The 27,562-nt window shown below is 40.5% G+C and overlaps 1 protein-coding gene across 3 annotated transcripts in view; it reads right to left on the bottom strand.

The window, feature by feature from the left end:
* Positions 1-2,952: 2,952 nt before the first annotated feature.
* NAALAD2 (N-acetylated alpha-linked acidic dipeptidase 2) overlaps positions 2,953-27,562 on the bottom strand; it is a 34,750-nt gene continuing 10,140 nt past the window's right edge. For all 3 annotated transcript variants that reach the window (XM_064441385.1, XM_064441384.1, XM_064441386.1), the window contains 12 exons: positions 27,247-27,345; positions 22,494-22,579; positions 21,770-21,889; positions 21,241-21,323; positions 20,250-20,313; positions 17,571-17,638; positions 13,530-13,621; positions 11,971-12,061; positions 11,060-11,324; positions 7,905-7,986; positions 5,912-6,004; positions 2,953-4,240 (listed from right to left, as the gene is read on the bottom strand). In XM_064441385.1, the coding sequence (XP_064297455.1) occupies positions 4,051-4,240; positions 5,912-6,004; positions 7,905-7,986; positions 11,060-11,324; positions 11,971-12,061; positions 13,530-13,621; positions 17,571-17,638; positions 20,250-20,313; positions 21,241-21,323; positions 21,770-21,889; positions 22,494-22,579; positions 27,247-27,345 (1,333 nt within the window). In that variant the 3' untranslated portion in view covers positions 2,953-4,050. The remainder of the gene's footprint in view (positions 4,241-5,911; positions 6,005-7,904; positions 7,987-11,059; positions 11,325-11,970; positions 12,062-13,529; positions 13,622-17,570; positions 17,639-20,249; positions 20,314-21,240; positions 21,324-21,769; positions 21,890-22,493; positions 22,580-27,246; positions 27,346-27,562) is intronic.

Below are 27,562 nucleotides of genomic sequence, written 5' to 3' on the forward strand. Positions count from 1 at the left end.
TTAATTCCCAAGTGCTTTAGGGCCTTCTGAATTAAAGGTTGCATCTGAATCTTGAGGCATGAGCACTTCTTGCATGCATCTGATCCTTTTTTAACCCTTTTCACCTTTCACAAGCTCCTGTAGCAATGAGCTTCACCATATAATCACATGTAGTGTAAGTAATCCCTCTGTTTAAAACTTGCTGCCCAATATTTTTTAGGCAGGATGGACAGGAACAGCAATAGTTCCTCCACACAAGGAAAGGGTTTCAGGTCACTGAGGGCTGCTGGCCAGGTGTTCAGGTCCTCTTCTGTTGCAAAGTACTATGCAGTCCACAGAGTTCACATTATCTTGGCCCTTACAAATATGCAGAGATTATTTTATAGGATATCTATAGAAGAATGACAGAATAATAGAAATCGAGTCTGTGGAAAAGTCAGCATACAGCACGGGTACTGATTGTGATCATCTGCTTAACGGGCTGACTGACTGCTCTAGGACCTTTCTCTTGCAATGTCTTTTTCTTAATAGATACACTGAGTTACACAGCGTGTTTTATTTTTATGACTGTTGTAAAAGAATGCAATTTTAGATCAGCTGAAGCAATTTAGAAGTTTCACCTGGACTTGACAAATTGCTTTGGCTGAACCAAAAAAATGGACAAGTCCAAATGCCCTGTTCTAACACCCGAACTGCATAGTTATGGAAAAGATTTATGAAACGCCTTCAGTTGGTGTACTTGTACTTCAGTCATCAGGATACTGGGATAGAGAAATTTTCATTTCATTGCTCCACAAAGGCCATCTCTTAATGCATGAGTCAACTTTGGGAAGGGTTGCTAAATTACAGGGTGTTGAGGGAAGCACTGGCATCACTTAATCCCAAACAGTTAGTCTTCAAAGGTTCTGAATTGGTTTTAGTTTTTATTAAGCTTAAGATCTGTAGGGCATTTTTAGGTGGTTCTATTTCTATTTATTGATTGACTGAAAAACACAGCAGAATAACTATTTTAAATTACTACCAATTTTGTTTCAAATGAATGAGTATTGTAACTGGATTGTGTTTCTCACTCACTCAGTGGAGAGCGGAGCATGTAGGGTATCCCTACTTTCCAGCCATCACTAAGTTGACCAAGTGTTAACAGCTTCCTATCCAAATGCAAACCAAAGGTATTTCAACTATAAGAGAATCTCAAATAAACGTCCTGATACTATCCCTTTGAAACTGATTTTCTAAAGAGGCGATTGGAAACCCAAACATCCAAGCGATATTTTCTTTCTCCAAGTTTAATTTTGCCAAATTGCTTGGCAGCCCCAGACTAGGCTGAGGGGTCTGTTTCACCAGTATGGTTCAGAGATTGCTTCAGCCAGGTTGAGGGAACGAACTGTGCAAATGGAATTAAGGAAGGACAGAGCAGGTGATCCAGTGTTATCTATTTGTAAGGAGAGCCTGAAAAATCCCCTCGCACTTTGAAATTATGGGGAGGCAGAGCCACACAAATGCAGCAGCTTTTGGGCTGGGAGGCAGCAGCAGTTGCGTGGTTGCCCATCTATAGAACAGGAGATAGTACTGACTGAAGCAGGGAAGGCAATCTCAGCCCTAACTGATCCTTTCAGTACCAAGAATATGGAACTTTATGGAAATCAATTAGTATAAGCCATTTATAAGTGGTTTGGCTTCCTTATTTATAAGGGATTGGGTATCACTGTCCCTCAGTAGAACTGTAGAGAGTGGAATGGAAATAGATTTAAGCTATTTTGTATACCTCGCAGGATGTAGCGGGTCATGATGAATCGTACGTTCATACAGAGTTATCAGTTAAGTTGAGAAGAGGAACAAGGCAATCGATGCCAGCTGTGCATTCAGCCTGATGTGAGCTGTAATTTATTCTTACAGCTTCAAACTGCACAGGGAAACAAGAAGAAATAACACGTTCTTTTGTAGCAGCAAGGCAATGGCACAGAACTTCAGAGGCTGGGAAAGTATGTTTACTGGTGAAGCATTTGTTCACTGGTTTATACTGTTACAAAGATTTCTGTAAATGAAGGAGGAAGCATGCTTCGTCAGATATTTCCTTTTTATGTGGAAATTCCTTCTCCTCTGATGATCCTATAGCAGTGACCACTGACAGATTGACAGACAGCTGGCTGCTGTTCACAAGGAAGAGGCACTAGTGGCTTTCTTCCGCCATCGAGATGTCCTAACCCTTCCTTGGGGGCACATTCAGTTACTGCTCATTGCAGTTCACATAAAGCTATGATGGTGCAGGAAGAGTGGGCGATTCAGGAAAAGGGAAGAAAACCCAGTGCAGTTAGTACCGGTCACGTTCGCAGGGTATCACATCCTTCAGCAGCACCTTAAGCTACAGATGTGGAGATGAACAACTTCGTAACTGTGAGTAGCCCCAGTGAGGCAGAATTAGAGAGAGTCACTGTTCTGGTGTCCTCAGCACTGACTACTCATGTCTCTCATGGGCATGCTGACAAGGTCAGTTAAGCACTACTTTTTCCAACAGAGGAGGTAAAGCATGGGCTGTGGAAGTGTAATTTCCTCCTCATGTGCCTAAGGCTTGATTTGTGAAAAGCAATTCAACAGTAAATTACGAGCACAGCATCCATAGATACACGGTCTTTCATCATTCAGAGAGGATTTTTGGAAGTCATTCCAATGGAAGCCTCCTTTCTTGGTGGCATATACCCCCAAAACAACTTCCCAAAGGACTGAACTATAGTAATTGCTGGTTCCCTTGTCTGAATTCAAGGCATCTGAGATGAGAACAACCCCTTCTGTAGCCTAAAAATTGTCCTGTTTCTCTAACTCTGTCTTTTTTAGCACATCTGTTCTATTCCCCATAAAACAAAAAGGATTTTATTCCCCCAACATGGTGCAATTTATGGTTGTGAGAAAAGCTGTAGTATATTTTCCATAAGAGAAAAAATTGGTTATTATCAGCTCTCACAAACTGGAATGTGATTTAATAAAATTCTATCAGTTTTATTAGATGTAAAGCATGTAGATGAGAAGTACATTTAAAGGGCAAATGAAGCAAGAATCAATTTTTTTACAAATTAAACAGCTCTGTGCAATCACCCTTTTCATGCATTTCAGTTTCTCTTTGAATATAAATGCAGCTCCTGATGGGAAACTTTCTTCATGCCTTATGTGACGACAGAGTAACTTCAAGCCCCATGCCAACAGTGACAACGTCCTTCATCTCCCTCAGCTGGAAGAAGACAACTGCATGAAAGAGATCTCTCAGGAAAAAATAGGAACAAAAGCTGCCGTGGGTTTGGGACTAGTGAAAGTGCCAAAAGGAGCGGGTCAGCTTTTGGTTATCCATCACAATCTCCATATTCCAAAGTGCAAATACAGGAGGGAGATGCACAGTTTCTGTCAGAGAGATGGACACTCACTCCCTGAGAAAATGCTTTTGGATTTCTGCACCTAAGCGGCTGTTTTCTCTGATTATCAAGAATGGCTCGGAAGGTAGCAATCGGCAGGAGGGCCAGTGTTTTATTTTTTCTAGAAAAGAAAGCAAATCAGCATAATGAGCACTCACCAGTCCTGCAGAATAGATTCTAATATACAGATGCCTTTGGTGTCTTATATTATAAAAGTAATTATCAGAACAAGAAAAAAGCACATGGTGAGGGGTGTTTTTTTTTTTTCTTGCAATGTGTGCTGGTGATCGCTGCTACGGCCAAGATTTACAGGTATCTTGGCAAATGACTGGGTTTGTAATTCCACATCCAAAATAACAGGTCCTCAAAATTGGCAGATCTTTCAGAAAACTCTGATTGGGAACTGATTCTTCCTTCTCTCTACCCCCAAATTTGCTTCCATCTAGGGTTGTTCTTAAAGCTACAGTTTTGTCAGTATCAGAGAAGCAGTAATTTCTAGCTCAGGAGTTCTTTGATACACAGAGCTCCTGCTCACCCTACCAGTACACTTGCATGCATTCAGAAGGTTGGACACTCATATAGGTAGGCAGTCAGGAGAGACTGGGTCGCTGCAGGAGTCTCACTACAGTGCATTTCAGACTTTGCTATTTGACCTTTCGAAGCCATCATCCTACGCTACTTCCTTCAGTGTCCCTGCTGCAGCCTGCACCGTGAAGGCTGCAATGGAAATCTGCCTCTTGACTTCTTCCCAGGCTTCACGCTGATCTGCTTTGTTTTCAATATCAAACATGGCATCATAGATCCCTGGGAAGGACTCTCCAGCATACTTGTTGTGACTGCTTGGAGCAAAGATGACATGTCTGTGGGGAAAGAAGGAAAAAATGTAGGTATACTGAATAAAATAACCATTAACAGTGTGCATGTTCATTGTAGGGCACTGTATATGTATACATAAAGTAACCATGAATCCTGTGAAGATCAGAACTAACTAAATACAGAGGAAATCTAGCTGCAACTGTCCTTAAAAGGATAGGAGGAAGCAGCCCCAAGGGCAAAACCTATGGGTAAAGGCACAGATTTAGGACAGGTAGCCTTACTTTTGGAAGGAGATGATGCATTTGTCTAATTAGGAATGAAACCATGTTAAATTTTTGAAAATGGGAGCTCAACAAACCTGTTAACTAATATGGTCGTCCAGAACAGGGAATAAAACTATTTATGGGTGTACAATAGGAAGTGGAACAGAAACCTCAAAGAGAACTAAGCAGTTGAATGATGGTCAGCAGATCTGGGAAAGGAATGTGAAAAGAGGGGCAGAGGGGAAATCTGAGGGAGAATTCTTGAGAAGAGCATGACTTCTTCAGAGAAGAAATTATTATATTGGAACAGAACCAGGCAAAAGCATCACTTAATTTTATTTGTTATTTGGTTTTGTTGTTGTTTTTTTTTTTATAACGAATACTTGCAGATCTGCTTTGAAATGGATGGGTTTTGTATGAAGTATCAAACACATTAGTGAAAGAGGATGTGAAAAAGCCGCCCCCAATCAGAATAAACACTAAAACTACATTAATAAATGCAAGCAAGTAAAAAAAAAAAATCTAGACAGCTGTAAGTGATACCTAACACCTGACAAGAAGAACTGTAGAAAAGAACCATTTCATTCTTCCAAAAGCATAAATGACAGTTCATCCTAGGAGGATGGAAGTGTGATTCTCAATTCTACGTGCCTGAGGGACTTCTGGCTTGGTGTGAAAGCCATCAATCAGTGAGTCAGATATAACCAGTCATTAAAAATAGGGGGATACTGAGAGTAAAGTGAGGTAGTCACAGACCTGACACTGGAAGCTGGCTTCTTGTTAAGTGTTACTAATAAATGCACTGGGTTTCTATGAAGGGCATTGTGGTGCACCGAACATTGTCTTTCCCCAGGCCCATGTGCTTGCAGAGAGAAAACTTCAAGAATAACTAGTTAATGATTTAAGCTAATAGGAGCATCTATAGAAGCAGTCAAAGCTGGGACAGATGGGACTTTGTAGCACAGCTCATGGGCCTTTATATTTCTTGTGCTCAAATGTCACTCTCTCCAAGCTCTCTTCTGGACTCCGCTCTTCACCTGGCCCTCACTACACATCTGTCCTCATCCTCTTCTGCCTTTTACTCTACCCTCATTTCTGCTTTCTTTCCATACAGTTGATTCTCCACTGAAACCTCACTTTGTACAGGTTTAAAAGAGCAAGTGGTAACAGTAGTACTGCACATCTGCAAATAAAAGTCAGAGAGTATGATGGCTAATAAAACAGAGTGCCAACTCCACAAAGAGGGATTAGGCATCACAAGACTGGTGCAACCAAGGAGTTCTCCTTAGGGGCTATAAACAAAGTCTGCTACTAACTGGATTGTACCTGAAACAGAATCTGTTGAGCTGTAATTCCTATATGCAGTGGTTCAACTGACCAGTCAGTTTGTGTGGGGTTGACTTGCAAAAGCACAGTGCTTTAGACAGCTGGGCAAGAAACTTGTTGTCTCACCTGTAAAACTTCCTTCCTGGTAAGCCAAGAGGATCAGTGAAAGCTCTTTCTATAAACATCAGCTGATCATTCATGATTCGCACTGCAACTGGACTGCAGAAAATGGAGACAGAGACGCTTCACACAGGAAGGAAACATAACTTCCCAGTTTCATTTAAACACTTCCTCTTCTTTGTACAGAAAAAAAAATAATTGTGGAGGTGGTCTACAGTTCGCAAAAAGTTGAAGTTTTTGCAGATGGAGGTATTCAATACATGTTACATTAACACATTAGGATTTCTGTGTTAGAAAACTCAACTACAAGATTTCACTCTATGCAAAAAATAAAATGGGAGGCTTTCTGAGATTGTCAGATACTTGCTTAGTATTAAATGGCACTAGAAAGATCCCACCTAACAGAGGGGACAGGAAGGCTGAGATTTAGGTCAAGAAAACGATACCTAGATTTTGGTGTCCACCCATAAACCAAGCGTCCCAACTCCCACTCTAATCTATACAGCAACATAGTAAGTATGGGATTCAGTTGGCTAAACACGACTATCTGGTACCCTGCTAGGTGCCTGGGAGCACCTGGCCTCCAGCCAGTGCACTCAGAGGGATGGGAGTTCCATGGGGCCCTTGGGTTTGCCAACATTATATTGGTCATATGGGACTGGCGCTGTTTTAACAACTTTGTTGGCAACATGGACAGTGGGATTGAGCACACCCTCAGCAAGCTTGCTGACAACTCCAAGCTTCGTGGTGCAGTCATCATGCTGGAGGGAGGGGATGCCATCCAGAGGGACCTTCACAGGCTTGAGAGGTGGGACCGTATGAACCTCATGAAGTTCAACAAGGCCAAGTGCACACAGTTGCACACAGGTCGGGGTAATTGGGGTAATCCCAAGTACAAATATAGGGCAGAGAATGGACTGACAGCAGCCCTGAGGAGAAGGACTTGGGGGTGTTGGTTGATGTGAAGCTTGACATGAGCCGGCAGTGTGCACTTGCAGCCCAGAAAGCCAACTGTATCCTGGCTGCACCTAAAGCAGCATGGCCAGCAGCTTGAGGGAGGTGATTCTCCCCCTCTACTCCACTCTGGTGAGATCCCACCTGGGAGTGCTGCGTCCAGCTCTGGGCCGTCCCAACACAAGAAGGAAATGGACCTGTTGGAGCAGGTCCAGAGGGCCACAAAGATGATCAGAGGGCTGGAGCACCTCTCCTGTGAAGACAGGCTGAGAGACTTGGGGTTGTTGAGCCTGGAGAAGGGAAGGCTGCAGGAAGACCTTACAGCAGCCTTCTGGTACCTGAAGGGAGCCTACAAGAAAGCTGGAAAGTGACTTTTTACAAGGTCATGTAGTGATAGGACAAGGGGTAATGGCTTTAAACTGGAAGACGGTAGGTTTAGCTGAGCTATAAGGAAGAAATTCTTCACTATAGGGGTGGTGAGACACTGGACCAGGTTGCCCAGAGAAGCTGTGGATGCCCCATCCCTGGAGATATTCAAGGCCAGGTTGGATGGGGCTCTGAGTAACCTGGTCTAGTTGAAAATGTCCCTGCCCATGGCAGGGGTGTTGGACTTAGATGATCTTTAAGGTCCCTTCCAACCCAAGCCATTCTACGATTCTATTACTCTGAAGCATCACCCTGTCTCCTTGAGGTGTGCTGAAAGTACAAACTCTGGCACTACCTATAACAGTCAAGTGTAGGTGTCTAAACACAGAGCTCAGGCCAACTTTAACTTTTACTGCTACATGCCTTTCCATATATTACAATAATTTTAATGATGAGCCAATAGTAGTAATAAGCTCTACAGCTGATACTATTCATCACGGGAAGCAGAATTCATCTCAGCAGATATTGCCTGTCTCAGTGTTCCTTTCTACACTAATCAGAGATGCCTTGTGCAGTCACTGGAAGGAAAGAGCTGTCACCCTGGGTACCTAAGGCAGATATGCATATATATATATATACACGCACACACAGATATACATAATTTTTGTTTTTCACTTACTCTTTCTTGTCCACTTGTTCAAGTCTCTTGTGAAATTCAGCAGCAGCCTTTGAGAAGTCCACCACAGCAGAAAAAAGAGGATCTAGACAAGGAAGGGCTTTGTGAACAACTTCACAGTATCTGCTGGGCCCAATATACCTTTCAGTTGCTCAGCTGTGGAGAAACTACATTCATTTTGCTGATATAATAGCAATAATTTTGTTGGTTTTCCATAATTTGTTTCCCTCATGCAAGCTTTGAAGACCCGCACTACTAGCAGTAATAGAAAAAGACCTTGTGCGATGAGGGCAACAATAAGGCAGAACGCTTGATAAAGCTTTCACGAGTATACATCTTCCCTCTGCCTGGCAAGGAAATGACTGGCTGGCATTGCAAGCAGAGAACTCTGCAGTTTCATTTTTAACAAAGGGATGCACTGCAGTGTTTAGGTATAAAAAGCCTGACATATCAAAAATACCAGCTCTTCCAGCAGGCTGTGGAAGGACAGCAGGATTTCCCTCCTGGAACATTATGTCCTATTCATATCATAACAGAAGAATGAGATATCTATATTGAATGTTATTAGATGAGGCATAAAAGGCACAACTGTCAGGGAGCACAGTGATAGACAAGGTAGGTCAAAGCAGCCAAGTCCCGTGCTTGCTCCACACGTGCGCTAGAGTTACATCATACGAGGTGTCTCTGTCACAGCCCCGTGCACCATCCCACAGCGCTGCTGCTCAGACTCCAGGATTTTGCTTGTTATACCTGACTCTGTGCATTTGTGCTGGCCGGTAAGTCAGTTGATTTTTCCTGCTCTGTCCCTGGCAGAACATCCAAGCTATGTGGAAAAACTTAGCCAAAGAAGCAGTAGGTTTTTCTTTTAATGACAATATCAGCTGTGATGATTTTCTTGTGGAAGGGTCTATTTAATACAGACCTGGGGAAAGTATCCATTTATACAACTAATTTTTGTAGAATAAGTAAAAGGTGGATGTCATAAGAAGAACTTCTGGACTTACCAAAATTCAACTCAATTACAAAGAAGGACGATTTACAACTTGAACGTTTTTCCCAGAAGTTTCAGAAGACTTTAGATAAACCAGAGTACCCTCTCTTTGGTCATACAGGAATATGGGGTGTAAGATTAGGTCATCTCCTAAATCCAGTCCTCCTCTGGCAACTATGGCCCTTCACTGTTTATAAATTTATCACGCTATCTAGTGTGATAGGCTTTCTGTTCCCAGGACTCCTATTGAAAGCTGTTCTGCAGTCTCATTTGCTCTTCTATTTCTAGCAAACTCATTTATTCATCGCCAGCCTACACTGGCTTGTTCTTGTATTAATATTGTTGTTTAGTTTGCACAATTAGAGGCACAGATTTTATGTAAGCAACCTCTTTACGGACTGCAGTATAGGCAGACCCATCATCACCATGTGAGGGTGAGAACTTACATTTGTCCACAACTGTGGCAATAGCTCTAAGTCTGCCTGAGGACAGAGTTCTGCCTGCTGACATCATGGTTATATCACGGCAACAGGTTATATTTCAGAAGTAGTAGGATGGGACTTAAGAGAAAAAAAGAAAGGTCACCTGAAAATATGTACGAGAATTTGTGCTCATGTTCACCAACTATTTGGTGCTTTCAGTGTCGGTTATTTTAGAAAACATCACAACATTTCATATTTCATATTGATTCATGAAATCATGAATATTTCATATTCAGTGTTGTCAATAGGCAATTCTATGAAAATGCTGAGAGAAATGAACTTTAATTTTCACAGTATTGTAAAAACTGCCTATATATTTTAGTGCACTCTGGCACAATAGAATAAACAAAATTTAAAAATTATAGTTTTATACAAGAATTAACTTAAAACTGATCAGGCATCAGAGAAGAGCCATGAAAATAATGAAAAGACTGAAAAACATGGTCAACATGACACACCTATAAATCTATTAAGGAGATGGTTAAGTGATATTTGGGGGGAAAAAAGCTAAAAAAAAAAGAGATTGTTTTAGGAATCTAGGAACAAAAACAGATGCATTGGTCAGAAGGTATTTGGGCAACTTCTAACCTGAAATAAGAAAGAAACTCAAACAATGAAAATAAATTATTTAACAGAAATTTTGGTAGAAGTTCTGCTGCTGCAAAAAGAAATGCCAGATTTGATGTTTCCTTACAAGATATGCTGCAGTAAACACAAGAACATATTGAAATAAATCCTTGTGTTACGCAAAATCTCAGACCAGATGATCCATCACACAAGGCCTCCTCTGTCTCGGGTGGCCTTTTTACAAAAAAGGGTGTCTTTTCGAAGTCGTCAAGAATTTTTCACCTAAGTCATTACATGAGGTTTTAAATGTAATTTTTAATTTTCCCCAAAAAAGGATTTGATCTGAATTACTTCTAATGTTTCACACAACCCAAAAGAGTACTGCATCTCCAAAAAGCTTGTTCATGTCTCTAAACCATGGGTCCATCAGACCCCGAGTTATTTAGGACTGACAGAAACACAAGGGGTGAATGAGGCAAGAAGAAAGAAAGAAGAGAGAGAGGGAGAGAAAGAAAATTACTGCGGAAGCAGCCCTAGCCTAGGATCCAGAGCACTCTGCTGCTTCCAACCTGTTTTATATGCTTCAGTGCAGTGTGTTCAAGTGCTCAGCAAATGTATATATTTATGAAGATGAGTTAAAGAAGTGTTTCTGTTGCCTAAAAGTGGTATCCCGGCACTGAGACAGATGGTAAGCTAGTTTCCCAAGGTCAGATGAAGTCTTTGGCTGAGGAGGAACAGACCCCTGTGTCTCCCAAGTTCCAGGCAGTTGCCATAAATGTTTAACTTGTCTCCTTTTTTAAGCAAGAAAGTGGAAGCAGGCTGATACTGTCTCTTTGGTCTGCTTTTGATTGTGATCCATGACTGCTCATGAGCACTGCAATAATGCCCAAAATCAGTAATATGCATGAAAATTATTATAACCCTCTCACCTATAACCTTCACATCTGTAATGTGTTGAACATGTTATGTTTAGAAAAGAAGAAGGAGGCTCTTTACCATGATGGCAGAATTGAAACAGGAAAGTAAGGAATTCAATTTCAGAGCTGTAAGAGGTATATTGTGTCCTTGCACAATTCTAATTAATGCACTTAAGAAATACTGTTGTGGCTATTACTCACCAAATGATATTTTGTAAGTTTTCAGCTGCTCTTCATGTTTCTTGGCCAATTTATAAATTCTGTTGCTATATCCTTTTAAGGCTTCTCCATAATCTCTACAGTCAAATGGAATGACCTGGGAATCTGCAAGTTCATAAACCAGCTTGCCTCGTAACTGGGCAATTGTCAGCTGTTTCTTGAAGGTGGGGTCATAAAATTTTTCCACTAACTCAAAGGTCTCGTACACAGTGTGATAAACAGGATAATTGCTGAATTTGTCTGCTTTCTGAAAAAGAGCAAGCAAATTTGTCAGTGCCCTCTATTCTAACCAGTTAATTCTAATTCTAACCCAGCTAAGGGATGTATTGATCACTTAATGACTATGATGTTTTGCAGTTTCCAAATCAAAAAAGCTATTTGCTACAAAACACAATTTACTATCCTTCCATTTTTGTGTGTTCATCTTAAGAAACTAAAACAACCTGAATCCATGGACTGTTGCACACGATTAAGTGAGCAGCTTCCTTCTCCCTGTCTACACAGCCCTGTCTTCAGTTCCATTGTACCGAGATTGCCTTCACTACAAGCGAAAACAGTTTGGAGGTTTGGATAGCAGAAGCCCTCGGTCATGGCCCCTTTTTATCTTGTTGAACACAGTCAAGGAATATTTGCATATTAAGGGGCCTACTAATAGTATGGTGGAATGAAATATACACCTCCAATCAGATTCTATAAATACCTTTCTGTGAACTTGACAGCCTATAGAATATACACACCATACCATGTTTTAAGTCTCCAGATGTTTAGGTTTCTTGCTAAATTAAGAAATGAAACTGATATACAAACCAGTCAAAGATTCTTTGCATTCCTTTATTAATCATCAGTAAATGCTCAGCACTGTCAAACTTCTTCAAGTAATCTGGAAGACTTACCCTATTCTTGGTATAACGGACTCTGCCTGATGCAATACCCAGTCGCTGAAAGTAAGCTTCAAAATCACTGCCTGATCCCAGTTTGTTTATTCTACATGTAGAAAAGACAACATCTTAGAGAGAGCACCTACTTTATAGTATGGTAGTAATTTCTGCAGAATGCAGACTTTTCAAAGAAGTGGAGGCCAGTTCTTCTGGAGGGCACATCAGGGACACTGGTAAGATCAGAGACTAGATGAGTGGCAAGCCTAATTACTCTAACTGATCTTATTTCACCACACTAATTCAGCATCCAATATTACTAGGAAGGTCTTTTAATGGTAGCAATCCCTCTTCTGACACTGACCACATCTAAAAAAAATGTACACATTATGCACAAGAGCCATAAAATCGTATCAGACATGTCTCTGCAATCTTAAAGCATTAATCATCTTTTTCCAAACTGATATGAATTGGGCAGCAATATATGTAAAGACAGATGTGTTTATATACTTAGCATATTCCACAGTAGAATCAAAGACTGATAAATAATTTCTACTGCAGAAGACACAATTGGTTTTTGTTACTTACAGGTGAATATTGCCATCTGCTGGTAGGTGTGGCAAGACAGAGAAAAAGAAAATAATAAAGACAGATCATAGAATCATTAAGGTTGGAAAAGACCCTTAAGATCATCGAGTGTAATATTCTAAGTATTTTCAAATATTTATTTAAGTTTTATACGAAGTTTTAGGTTTATATGTCCAGCCTGGTGAACAACTGGTGTTTCTCAGCTAAAAAAGAACAATAACCCAGTTGAAGTTCTTCTGTTAGTATAAATTTCTGCAAGGAGCCATTCGTATCAAATGACAAAGGTCAGATCTGGTAGCTTTTTCAAAAGGAAGAAACATCAGGGAGTGTAATGACTCTAGAAACTCATCTTGTCAAGGCCTGAAAGACAGGGTAATACACGGAGAAGATTTTGGTCAAATCACACAAAGGGGCAGTTCTGTTTACCCTAAGTGAGTGATGCCACATTGTGAATAAAAGTCACAGGCTCAAACAGTGTTTTGGAGTTATAATACCTTCAGATATGAAATTTTAATACCTTCAGATATAGATTTGTAATGTATTACAGTTACATCAATTGTATAAACAAAGACTAAGTATCCTGAGAGCTTTTTAATTTTCCCTCTAGGCAGTTTCTTTCAACTGAGCATTTGCTTATCCTAACAATTTTGATATTATCTCATCTAGTAGGGTGACAAAATTATATTTTGACCTCTTTCCCCACCCTGGTCTTTTTTGATCGCTTTCCAAATCACTTTTCTACTAATAAAAAGCCTTTAAAAAAGCGTGGGGTTTCATTTTACAGCAGGCATAAATGTCACCATCATTTTAAAAAAAAAAGTCATAAAATTTTATTTTATTTCACTTTAAAAGATACTGCTAGAGAGTCACCTTGTACTAAAAGGTTTTGTATCACTGTCATCAATAGCACATCTTGAACAATTCTGGAGAGTAGCCATGCTATGATATGATGAAAATACTGGGAAAGCAAAAAGAGATTAACAACTTACCTGGGATAGCTATTATTTTCAGTTGCAGGATCTTTCTCAAGCCAACTCTCATAAAGAGACTTATTTTCATAACCCTCATCAGGGCTTAAAATCTGGAAAGGAAAAGATTATAATCTCATTGAAAGTACCTCCAACTCAATCCAGTATCAAGGGAGACCTTTACAGCTATCTGCATGATTGTTAATCAACAGCATTGCTGCCTGCAAGGAAGCGTAGGTACACTATTTACATTTGTTACATATATTTATGGATCCCAACCATGAAAAGCATCTCAGGAACCAATGACAGTGGGGAAAAGCAGGGTAAAATCTCAAGGGAACTAGCTGGAGCTCACCCACTTCTGGGGGAAGTGGATCCTGGGGATTTCTAGGACTTCTTACCACCTTATTATAGCACTGGGTAGGAACACACACAATAGCATACATTAGCACTGTGGAGCTCCTCCAGCAGCCAGGACGCTCCAGCTGTTTTCCTTTCAGCAGGCAAGGGGAGGCAACAGCCCTAACCCTGTGGAGGTTTGCCCTGCACAGCAGCAATATTCCCTCAACAGGCTGGGCCTGAAATTTGACTGCTACTTGCTATAGGAAGGGTACAAAAGAACTGTGCTAGAAGGAAGGGACAAAACCAGTCACTAACTGTATTACAGCATTGCCAAGGGGATGCCAAGACTGGAGCACCATTGTGCAAGACACTGTATGTACAAATGTAGGTCTCACCCTCACCTTAAAAAACCTGAAAAGCTATGTAGCAGGATGGAAACAGTAAGTATTAGCAAAGCCATCATACAGCTGGGAAAACTCTGAAAGAGTATAAAATTAGTTGACCAAAGCTCTTAGAAAATCTGTGGCAGAGCTAAAAATAAATCAAGCCTCTGGCCCTGGTCTCCATCTACACTTAAACAACCTTTAATAGACATGGTTCCTTAAATATAAGATTAGTTATGATGTGCAGAGGATTGGGATTTTTATTATTTTTTCCAAAACACAAAGCATAAATGTTCGTTGCTAGATACGTGCTCCCACAGTATTGTCGAGACTTAATTCTGCATTGAAAAATACACAGACTCCAAATTGAAAATCCAAGGAGTTCTGACCTCTGAGATTATGTCAGCAGCTAGCAGAAAAATAACAACTTTGTGAAGTAACTGCTTGGCTGCTGTCATTTTCAGGGCACTTTGTTCAAGTTCTAGGGCTAAATTGAAAATGGCACATTAATAAGAGCAAGCTGAACTCTGACATATGGGAGTCAAAGTACTCCGTGCTCTGGCAGAGATGTTATTCTGACAGCTCTGGTTTTGTAAAACCCATTGGCCAGCTTTTTTGTACAATGCTGAGAGCCTAGCAAAAATTGTTCACTCTGCCTTAGTCCTTCTAGCCTTTATGAAAATTATGGGGTTTTTTAGAACAGTGAAAAAGATGCAACTGATTAGCAAAGGCACAGATTGTAGTCTTTGGTTATCTTTATAAGAGGCTACCTAAATGCAAGTGAAGGAAAAAAAACAAAGAAAATTAAGCAGATCCCTCTGCAAAACAGAGCTTCGCTGCTTTAGTTTCTCTCCCTCTTTTGCTAATCCGATTCACTGGAATTTTTAGAGACCTGGAGAATAAAGATGTTTGAACCTTTAAATGAATTTTATTCTGTGATGCTAGAATCAGTGAGACAATTGAAAGATGTGCCACATTTCTAAAGGGTCTGTCAGACATCTATGTACATCTTTCTATGCACATCTTTCTATGCCAACAAAAATGGTGTCCTATTTAGAAGTGGTCCTTCAGCAAACACCCTTTGTTATCCCTGACTTCTCTCCAAGGGTCCATCAAAACACCTTTTTCCTTGGAAAATTCCAACAATCTCTATGAATGAATTCACACATAAGTTCAAAAAAGTCTAAGTTCTAGGGAAAGGTTTTACAGCTCGTGATTTATGGATCACTGAAGGTCATCGGTGGCACATCAACACCAGTAAATTAAATATGGTTTGGAAATGAAAACTACAGTGTTGAATCACTGTAAAAATTGAACCATGAATTTATTTTTCAAAAAGATGAGGGGCAGTCCCGGGTTTGGCAGTAAAAAAAGAGGGAAACACTCCTCTGGAGAAACGTGGCAAGGAGTGTCTCAAATCTATTTAGCAAGACAGAAAAAAAAAATCACCAAAACAAATGAGTAAAAAGACAAAAAGGATTGCATATGAGATTCTTTGGACAGAGACTATGTGATAAAAGAAATCTGGGGAAAGTGCTCCTCAACTGTGTACAGAAAACAGAGAACAGCAGAGAATCAGAATGTTATTGCAGAATCGTGCTCTGTGGAATAACAGAAAAGAAAAAGTAGTTGTGGGTTTTGTCTATAACAAGCTAACAAGAAAAAAAATCTGAGTTGTACCAACAGTAGCTTTAAGGAGCTCAGGGAATAGTCAGGCTTTTCACTGACAGCTCCCTACCATAAAATAATCCCCTTTACAAATAAAGCTATGACAAATATGGATAAATATAATGTACTTCTAGGAGCTCTTCAGCAAGGAAACAGCATGGAATTATGGAATAGTTGTCATGCTCTCTATTGTTTATATTATGCTTCTACTGTTAAAAGATTAAATAACACTGAATAGGAAAATTTTCAAAAAAGCCAGTCTCAAGTACTTAATTTGCTACTTTAATGTAAGTTTTCTACTCAAATCCAGCAATAGTTGAAAAGCTGACTTAAGATCAAGAGCGAGGTACTATTTTTAGCCCAGAGCATTGTTTCACTTCGTTTATTTTTTGCAAAAAAAGAAAAAAAAAGTATTCCTGGGTAAGTGGCTTGCTGCAGAGGGAAAGTAAATTGTTTTATTCAGGGCCCTGCAGCACTAGGGACACAGAAATTTGTATAGGCAAAACAGAATGCCCTTCAGTGTGTGAAGTGTCACAGCTAACGTTTGAACAAGTACAGCTTCTTCCCCTGCAAGGAAGAAAGAGTAAGATAGAAAGAGTTGATAAGAAAATAAAATGTAGAAAAGCAAAGATAAATACGGGAATAGCATAGGTCACACACCCCTCCCAGGTTCAAACCATGGCATTTCCAGTGTCAGAAGAACATGTACTGCATTTGAAAATAACTGAGGATGAATGCATCTAATGGGATGAGAGTCTAATAGCTGGAGTCATCCTACGAAGTGCAGTTACAGTGCAGATTTTTACACTGGACCAGATCATGTAGCCTCCCTTCACATGAGGGATAAAAGTAGTTTGAGAGTTCTGTACATACAAGAGCAGACAACCACCTTTGGACAAATAGATCTCATCCTAAAGGTACCTGCTTCTACCCATTGCTTTTAAAGGGACCCTACGTTGCTTAAGTCAGACAGAGATGTCTTCTGTTAGTCGAGATGAATCCAGATCTGAGGCTAGTGGCAATGGCTCGTGCTAGGTCCCCAGTCTGGTTAACTCCTCATATGGCCAATGAAGGTTCACAGTTTAGCGGACCACAATCTTTCAGCGTTACGATAATTCATCCTGAGAGGTGCAATCAACAAGACATTATTAGGCCACTTTTAATCATGCAAATCCACACCTCTGGCCTGTTACAAAACCTGCCCAGTCCTTCAATATTTATCACAGTATTTCTGGGGCTCAGTGAGAGAAGAAGGAGATTGACAGGGAACAGACAGAGACGAAGTGGTAGCTAGCCAATGTGAAAATGAATAGGTTCTCTTTTGCACATGAAATGGAAATTTAAAATACAATTTATTTCCTTGAATGCTTATCACTTTAGAAAATTGATCTTGCTCAAGTGTTTTATTATCTTGCTTTTATTATTATTTTTTAACTATATATTGCAAATAATATTCCACATATCAATAACACATCTGAACCTTTCTAAGAATACTGAGGAACTGTGTACCATTGATGGGATGTCTTCCTATTGATTTTGGCAGAATCAAGATTTTTCCAGCACAGCAATAAGATAAATCCAATATTATTCAATAACCCAATTTTATCCAATAAACCTGCAGATTTACATTCTTAGAACATCACAAATAATAGACACTCTGATTCTGTACCTCTTTTGTCAGATTATACACCAGTTTGTAGAGAAGAGGGGTGCAGTCAACTCTTAATGTGTAGTTGCCTGAAAATGGAAAAAGACATGGAAATTTTCCCTCATGTACCAATGGCATTATCTTCTTAATCGAATAAATCCTGCAGTTCTTTCTTAGACAAAATTTAGGCAGAATTTAGATCTTGCCTCAGAATATATTCAGAAATAGACTGCTTGGTCACATTGTATAAGCTACTGCTACTACACAACAATGATGCATTGGTTATAGTACATACGCAGTAATTGAATTAAGCTTTCCATAGTTCTAAAATATGCCCAACTATCTCTCATTAGCTACAAGCCCTTCCTTGTCACTCATACTCCCCCCAAAGTCTGTGTTAAACAGAAGGCAATGGTAACATCCTATTTTTTGTAGGATGTTAAAAATAAAGTTGGTGCATTCAGGAACAGTACAGGAGGAAAGACATATTCCCTGCAAGAATTTCTAAGAAGTCTTTCAATGCAGCTGCTGCTTCTCTTATCATAAAGAGGACTTTTTCAACTTTTTTCCAGACTATATCTGAAAGGCACATCATCTTCCAAGTTAAAGACTTGCAAGACATTTGGCATTTTGTATTTAAGAACTAAGTGTCACCCAAATAGGCAACAAAGATGCAGAGTAATGTTTTCATCTACTGTCTCCTAAACCTCCCCTTTTACCACCACGCTGTGGTGTCTACACTTTACACCCACGAGGCTTCCCCACTGCCTGCAGGCTATGTTGAGCTAGGTAAGTATCTCGTACTGAAGCTGTCAGTTACAGCAGCAACAGCACCATGGGAAAGGAACTATGACCACTTTTGAGGCAGGCAGGAGTGTAAAGCAGCCTCCTCTACAGACTACAGCCACCAGACAGCACTGGGCACACACCTCTGCCCTCAGATATGGACAATAACAAAGAGGGGAAGACGGGTGAGAAGGCTTTGATGTAATAAAACATAAGCTTTCAGATAACACAGTTGTTAGGTTTCGGTATGTCTTTAGACATTTGGGTCATCCTTTGCACAGTGTGTACTCACAAGAAGACTAGACTGACATTTGCAGAAAACCCCATGAAGATGGAAAAATACTGGATAATTTTAATAATGTTTCCAAGGAGAGTCTATATTTGAGAACTGGAAATTAAAGTCACAAAAATGCTCAAAAGGATGATCCACTATTCTTCTTTTCATTGCTAAAGGACAATGAATAGAAACAATTTGCTGTCCAGAACATGGCATAAGAAGTGCTGTGAAGACTGTATGATGATAAACAAAATAATCAGCAGAGTACATGGATGCTATGGCTCTACAGGGGATTTTAATGCTGTCAGGTGAGGAATGTCCAAGATACTTAAAACAGTATGCTGAATATGGTGTTCTATTCCTTATTACAGATTTCTTTTCCAGTGGTTTTACTTTCACATTTTCTTTAATGCATAAAGCAAGAGACATGTGTGAATAATCAACATTTAGAAGAAAATTGTTAAGGCAGCAGCATGTTGGCTGCAAACCAACTGAAAAATATGTGTTACAATCCATGCTGAGAATATGAAGCAGTTGTAAAGCTATTATTTCATTCGTGAGATCTTCTAGGCGTGAAATTTTGCTCTACTTTTTACACAGCATGTAGGCTGCATAATCGAAGGAGCAGCTCTAACCCTCCCTATTCCCCAACTCCAACTGAGCGTTTAGAAACTGGGTTTGGCTTTTCTTTCTTTCCAATCCTTTTGTGACAGACAAAATTTTCAGCTAACAGAAATAAAAAGAGTTCTTAAATATGCCTGTGAATATCCATTTTACTCACATACAGTAAGCCCAGATAAGCTGGGTTTAACATGGGAAGAGCAACGCCCTAAATAACTGAGGTTATGATGCAGGACAGCTTCACAAGGCTCTACTGACTATTATTTCAGTACAGACAACAATAAATGAAGTCCTTCTGTAATAAAGCTCAGTATAATTTAAGAAGGATTTTGTGATTTAGCTTATAGTGTTGGGCCCAAATTTCAAAGTCCAGTTTCTAAGCAGCATTCCTGTATGGGAGATTCTTCTCATAATCTGAAACACTCTTCAGCGCTTATTTTTCTAGAAGAGCTCTGCCATACAACATATGTAACTCCCTGCATATTCTCCCTGCTCGTAGCAATGAACAAAGGTGACCACACTGGCCCAAAAGACCAAAATAGGTGTCCCCCCCCCAAAATGTAAGCCTAAGGTCTTGACACAAATTGTCTTAAGATCGTAATAAATTATTGTCCCAAAATATTATAATTCCACAGGGAAAGGAACTGGAGCTGCAAGCAGCACAAGGAGCAAGAAGCCTGTCAGATATTAAAGATGCAATTGTAAATTAAAGCTAATGCAGAAAGCTTAACCTTCAGACCACTCAGTTCATTAGCACAGAATACTAAACTCCAGAGGAGACATTCTGGACTTCAGACATGTTGGCTGCAGCTCATGGATGGCACTATTTGCAACAATAAAGCAACATGAGAATTTAAATTGTTCTCTCTCCACCTAATTCTGTATTTGCTACACTTATTCTGAACATTATATTATCTTTCTTATGTTTGCCTGCTCTGAATGCAATAAATAATACACAGTAAACTGCTAAAATTGACATCTGTAAAGTAAAGTGAGTTTAAAAATAAAAGACACACCTTCTATAGAAGAATCTGTGTTGATGTAAGCAACTGCCCGTTCCTGGAGGACTCTGGCATTTTCCTGGGGTTGTAAAAGTGTAATTATTACTTTCAATTAGTGACATTTAGTCAAGAGCATGTTAAGCACACTGGTTTTTACAGCATTACCTTTAAGAACCCAGTCAGGATAAGCAGCACTATGTACCTTACTAATTATATTAATATTTGAGGATGGGTCAATGATCTGGGCATATGACATTCACTCCTGCTTTTTGGGAATTAACTTGTTGTGAAAAACATTCATAAAATGTAGGTGGTGCCTGCTGCATCACACAGGAGTGAGATGGAACAGGAAAGTTACTGAACGGCATTGTAACAGCAGGAATTAAGGTTATACATGTGTTTAACTCTGCACTCACAGTGCTTTTTGAACATGCAACATGTGACTGCAAGGTCAGCCAGAATTCCTCCGTGCTTTTAATCTCTAGTAATTCATGTGAGCTCCCAGCAGTGAACTCAGTTTTAACGCTGATAAACCGAGTATTGCTGTCATTTCTACGTTCTTCCAGTTCAAAAGGTATGAATCAAAGCACTGACATTTCCAGTTAAAATGAATTTGACTAGCTGTTTTGAGTCAGCCAAGCATTTCTTTCATGTTAAATATATACACACACTTTTTTAATTTTTTGCAACCTGCCAATCATGTTTGAAGTTGATATTCTGATCAGTAAGTGGTACTGGCTTTTTGATAGATACTTGATTAGGTTAGTAATTGTTACTTGATTCATTAAACTGATAACCCAGCTAATCATTTGTGAGTCATGTGAACTAAAAATTTAATTGGTAATTGACAACTTCATAATGAAATTAATATCTTTAAAACAAACAGTAGAGGAGATTCTGCAAATGACTATGAAGGGAGGGAACAAGCCTGTATATGCATACATGTGGCCTTGCATACATGCACAAACTTTCAAGTTTTGCTTTCTTTACACTATTTTTTGTTTACCTCAGCCCATTCTGTGGAACCCAACAATCCAAATTCTTCTGCATCCCAGCTAGCAAAAATAATAGTTCGCTTAGGTCTCCAACCTGCAATCACATAGTTAAACTTGAAAATTCAACTTAAAGTTAGAAAGTCTAGTGAAGGATCACTACAGTTAATTGAAATCACTTTAACAAAATAGCACTGAGCTGATATAGAACTAAAAAAAAAAAACCCTCTCTAAGCACCTTAGAAGAACATATTATTGCAGAGGCATTTCTTCTTAACATAATATTTCCATTCCACATAACTAAGAGGGTACTAGGGTACTATTACACTGATGAGAGACATGAAGGAATAAATTCAGCCAACCAAGATGCAATGCTACTTGTACATCTCTTCAATTAATTTGCATCTTTCATAATGAGAAAGACAACTTTCTGTAGAGGTGAAAAATTAAATCAACACAACTGCTTCTGGGAACATTCAACACAGTTCCTCAAAGCTGCTGTTTTCCATATCCACCATTTTTTGTCTGTAGTAAGTAAGTTACCTTCCATCTTCATTTTACCAAAACTCCGTACAACCTCTTGCAGAACAGCTGCACCCGTAGTTGGATCAATACCACCAAATACCCAAGAATCTCTATGACCTCCTAAAATAATATATCTGTCTGGAAACAAACAGACAATATCAGTCCTTAATTAAAAATGCTTTTATGTTACCTATATTTCCTTTGATTGCATCCCTACTTGTGCTAAAAAAAATTATGAAGTTTAATACCAGTGCTACAGATTTATTTTTAAGGCAATCAGCAATCATTCACTTATTCTACTGAAATACATAAATGAAGATAAGAAATATCTTCTACATATTTTTCCACTTAGAAGTCTTTCATGTACATGGCCTGCTACTAAGTATCAACAATAGTATGTTGAGGTCCCAAATCATCAATAGTTTTCTGTACATTGCACTGTGTTAATTTTTGCAAAGAAAAAAATGTATGAATGGTGAAAGGGGAAACCTACTGTAAAATGATAGGCATTATATTAAAAAAAAAATCTATTACATCTATCATCTAGCATTCCCATTCAAATATATTCTTGGGAATGCCAATGAAAAACAATGCAATGGGAGGAACAGGACAACTATTAAGCGTTTCCCAGATTCCACATTATCTGGCTATCTAAAAGCTTGAAGTTTCTTGCAACATGAGAACAGTTTCACCAAACACAAAATAAAGAAGGAATTAAAATCCTCAAGCACCCAGTGCTCACCTGGTTCCACAGCTCCTCTGAGGATGCCAATGACATTGTAAATTCGTGTTATTTTATTGTTTGTATGAACGTGCATTCTGACTTTCCTGAAATGAAAAGCAGTATGGAGTAACCATTTCTGACCGAAAAGGCAAAAAAGTGCCAATGTAATAGCTTGTAAGCCAGGAAGTTTGTGCTTCTGTTCTGCTTTTTGTGGTCAGCACTGATATGACCTGTCATGCTCTATCAGTGTCCCATGTTTTATTTCAGGTTAACCTGCTGACAGAAAGATGCCTTAGAAACACCCTACGAAGTGGGCCAGTCTACAAACTTTCAAACATTTACAGAATTTATTGAACTGTTATTTAAGGGAGACAATTGGATAATTGTGTGTTAGAGGAGTAAACTGAAAAACATACACAGTAATTAAAAATATGTTTACATTTTGGCTGAAATGATAATTGTGACTATACACATTTTTATAAAAATACAGTTTGGTTTGTCACACAATTCCGTGTAGAGAACTTGGAGAGAAGGTTATTAGAAATATTCATCCAGTAATAAACTGAAATCTCTGTTTAGGACAGCAGATCTAAGTAATCAAGATTTGTCAATGCTCCATCCCTCCCCCCAGTAAAATCCACTTGTGAAATTTTATAAAAGGGAAGGAAATTCAGGTATTAGGAGACATAAAAATAATGTTGTATTCATCCCCTCTTAACCTGTAGAAGAAACAAAGCATCAAACAATCCTTTTTTTGTGTCTGGCAGAACCCCAAGAGTTTCACACTTGAAGTTATCTTTTCAGCAGCAAATCTGCACAGCTGTCAAAACCAAAACCTACTTCAGGACAGCTACTGGATCTTTGCCCAGAAAATAACTGACACCAGTGTCTCGAGCACGCATATACTTGCACGCTTTCCATGTGAAAGTGACTTTCTAACTAGACTCAGAATATTCATTTTGATATGGAGCTATTCTGAGAAAGAAGTATATGAAGGGTTAGTCCGTATTTACAAATACTGTTAGCCTACCAAGTACGAAGATGTTAAAAAGTGCATTCAAAGATATTTCCGATGTGTATGTGTTGTGAATGAATCATATTGTTTCTTTTTTTCCTGTTGGTCTTCAAGACATTCCAAACAGCACCTCCATTATGCCAAATAATTGAGATCCAAAAGGTTCCTGCAGAGCATCGAGGACAACTTTCTGATGCAAGTGAAGGAGGAGCCAACAGGGCAAGGTGTGCTGCTCAACCTTATCCTAACAAAAAAGGAGGGGTTGGTTGAGGGTGTGAGAGTTGGGGGTAGTTTTGGCTGCAGTGACCATGAGATGGTTGAGTTTAGGATACTGCGAGGTAGAAGCAGGGCTATGAGTCAGGTTACAACCTTGGACTTCAAGAGGGCCAGCTTGGCCTCTTCAGAGACCTGCTAGGAGGAATCCCAAGGGCTAGGGCTGTGGAAGGCAGTGGGGTCCAAGAGAGCTGGACAGTATTCAAGGACCACTTCCTCTGAGCTCAAGATGGGGGCATCCCCAGGAGGAAGAATTCAGGCAGAGGAGACAGGAGACCCCCATGGATGAGCAAAGAGCTTCTAGAGAAACTCAAATGGAAGAGGGAGGTTCACAGTATGTGGAAAAAGGGACTGGCCACTTGGGAGGAATATAGGAATGTTGTCAGGGTGTGCAGAGACGTGACAAGGAAAGCCAAGGCCCACTTGGAATTCAGTCTGGCAAGGGATGTCAAAGGTAACAAGAAGGGCTTCTTTAAACACATGAGCAGTACAAAGAAGACTGGGGATACAGTGGGCCCACTGCTGAACAAGGAAGGGGCCCTGGTGACACAGGACACAGAGAAGGTGGAGTTACTGAATGCCTTCTTTGCCTCGGTCTTTACTGCTACGGCTGGCCCTCAGGCATCTCAGCCCCCAGAGGAGAGAGGAGAAATCTGGAGAAAGGAAGACTTACCATTGGTTGAGAAAGACCGGGTGAGAGACCACCTATACAAACTGGATCCTCACAAATCCATGGGCCCCGATGGGGTGTACCTGCGAGTGCTGAGGGAGCTGGCGGATGTTCTTGCTGAGCCACTCTCCATCAACTTTGAAAGGTCGTGGAGGACAGGAGAGGTGCCCAAGGGCTGGAGTACAGCCAACATGACTCCAATCTTCAAAAAGGGCAAGAAGGAGGACCTGGGGAAGTATAGTCCAGTCAGCCTCACCTCTATCCCCAGAAAGGTGATGGAGCAGTTCATCCTGGAGGTCATCTCCAGGCATGTAGAGGACAAGAAGGTTATCAGAAGTAGTCAGCATGGATTCACCAAGGGAAGATCATGCTTGACCAACCTGATAGCCTTTTACGATGGCGTGACTGGCTGGGTTGATGGAGGGAGAGCAGTGGATGTTGTCTATCTTGACTTCAGTAAGGCTTTTGACACTTTCTCCCATAACATCCTCATAGACAAGCTTAGGAAGTGTGGGTTAGATGAGTGGGCAGTGAGGTGGACTGAGAACTGGCTGAACGGCAGAGCTCAGAGTGTTGTGACCAATAGGGCAGAGTCTGGATGGAGTTGCATCAAAAAGGGCATTGCCAGCAGAGATAAAGAAGTCGTTATCCCACTCTACTCAGCACTTGTCAGGCCACACCTGGAGTACTGTGAACAGTTCTGGTCCCCGCTCTACATAAAGGATGGGGACAGGCTGGAAGGGGTCCAGAGAAGGGCCACCAAGATGATCAAAGGACTGGGAAGCTGCCATACAAAGACAGGCTGAGAGAACTGGGTTTGTTCAGCCTTGAGAAAAGGAGGCTTAGAGGGGATCTCATCACCACGGACCAGTACTTAAGGGGTAGCTACAAAGAAGGTGGAGACTCCCTTTTTACAAGGAGTCCCATGGAGAGGACAAGGGGGAATGGACACAAGTTGCTCTTGGGGAGATTCTGACTGGACACGAGAGAGAAATTTTTCACAGTGAGGACAGTCACCATTGGAATAATCTCCCCAGGGAAGTGGTTGACTCGGCCACGTTGGACACCTTCAAGAGTCGTCTGGACAGGGTGCTGGGCCATCTTGCCTAGACTGTGCTCTTCCTAGAAAGGTTGGATTAGATAATCCCTGAGGTCCCTTCCAACCTGGGATTCTGTGATTCTGTGATGATACCAAGCTGGGAGGAGTGGCTGATACACCAGAAGGCTGTGCTGCCATCCAGCGAGACCTGGACAGGCTGGAGAGCTGGGCCGAGGGGAACCTCATGAAATTCACCAAGAGCAAGTGCAAGGTCCTGCACCTGGGGAGGAACAACCCCAGGCACCAGTACAGGCTGGGGGCTGAACTACTGGAAAGCGGCTCTGTTGAGAAGGACCTGGGAGTGCTGGGGGACAGCAAGGTGACCCTGAGCCAGCACTGGGCCCTTGTGGCCAAGAAGGCCAACAGTGTCCTGGGGTGCATTAAAAGGAATGTGGCCAGCAGGTCGAGGGAGGTTATCCTCCCCCTCTCTCTGCCCCAGTGAGGCCACATTTGGAGTACTGTGTCCAGTTCTGGGCCCCCCAGTTTAAGAAGGATGTGGAACTGCTTGAGCAAGTCCAGCAGAGAGCTACCAAGATGATCATGGAACTGGAGCATCTCTTTTATGAGGAAAGGCTGAGAGACCTGGGTTTGTTTAGCCTGGAGAAGAGAAGACTGCAGGGTGATTTCATCCATACCTATAAATATCTAAAGGGTGGGTGTCAGTATGACAGGTGGGCTGAATCACAACAGAAATCTTTATAAAATTATATATTCAGACATGCTTTTCTTTCGCAGGAGTTGGAGCAGTGATAATGATACATGTTTTTTAGACACTTCATTGTGGTCTGCTGCCAGTCCTTACAGAATAATAGGTCCTATAAACGGAGTGATTTTTTATGTGAAAAAATGAAAGAAAAGTGATATTTATCTATTGCAGATTATCAACTACAAAAAGAAAGAATTCTATCACTGTCCCTAACAACCAGTGAAATCCCTGATGGCCAAATGCAATTGTTACATGGCTTAGTCTGCTAGAGAGCAAGGTAGTTAGTACTGGACACCTGGACAGTTGTATTTCTCTGTTAGAGCTGAAAAAATGTAAACCACAATCATAGAATTTCTAATCCAACTGGTCAAAGTCCAGCTCCTCCCCCCAAAAAATTAGTAAGATACATGTGCTTTGGGCTCTTCTGTCCTGTTGTTGTTCAGGGCTTTCAACTGTGGGGCTACCAGCTTTGGGGAACAGCTGATGGACTCCCAGATCATTGCCACAGTTCACAGCTCTACATTCACAGAAACCCTGGGAGGCTTCCAGTGGACAAGGGAAACATATGTAGAAGAGAACTACTGAATTGGCAGTCCTTCCCCATTGGACTGGTACAAGCTGGGTGTCCTATTGTCCCCTTGGTCATGAGAAACAGGAAAGAAAGAGGAGGAAGTTTAGGGCTAATTCAGGAGTATTAAAAAATGTCCACTTACTGTTATATAGCCATTTTTAAAAGGACCAGTGAAGCAAAGTCTGAAACTTAAAGTAAGGATTAAAGGTGGAATGACAGGGCTGGGCCTATACCCTCTGAGTCTGTCTATCTATTGACGCTGGCAACACTGAACAAATCCAGAGTTTTGACAATTTATTTTCAAATTCTAATAATTATCACCAAGTGTTGCCCACTCAGAAGGAATATCTCTAGATGCATTGTTTCACAGTCTTTCTCTTGTTGAGGGTTTTTTTTTTTTTGCAATATTTTCTAAATACGCAAGTGTTAAAACAGACCTTGTAGAAGAGTTGTCTGCAAATCCTGGCCCTATGTTGTAAGACACATTGAGAGTTCCCTTCCAGCTGGTGTCTGGAGCTGCAGGTCCTCCCATTGCACTGTTAAGTGAAAACCACGACAAATGTGGTTGACCAGTAGGCTAAAATGTTCAATTCCTTTGATGATTACTGTATCTAAAACAAGGTGAGTTTACAAAATTCTGAAAAACATTTTGCCAGAAACAGCTTGCTTTGAATTTTCCACATGTTCTGAGACACACACTACTATGAAAGATCAATAAATACAAGTAACAGCATAGATTTTATCATCTTAGTA

This window comes from Phalacrocorax carbo, chromosome 1, assembly GCF_963921805.1.
Source record: "Phalacrocorax carbo chromosome 1, bPhaCar2.1, whole genome shotgun sequence".
NCBI lineage: Eukaryota > Metazoa > Chordata > Aves > Suliformes > Phalacrocoracidae > Phalacrocorax > Phalacrocorax carbo.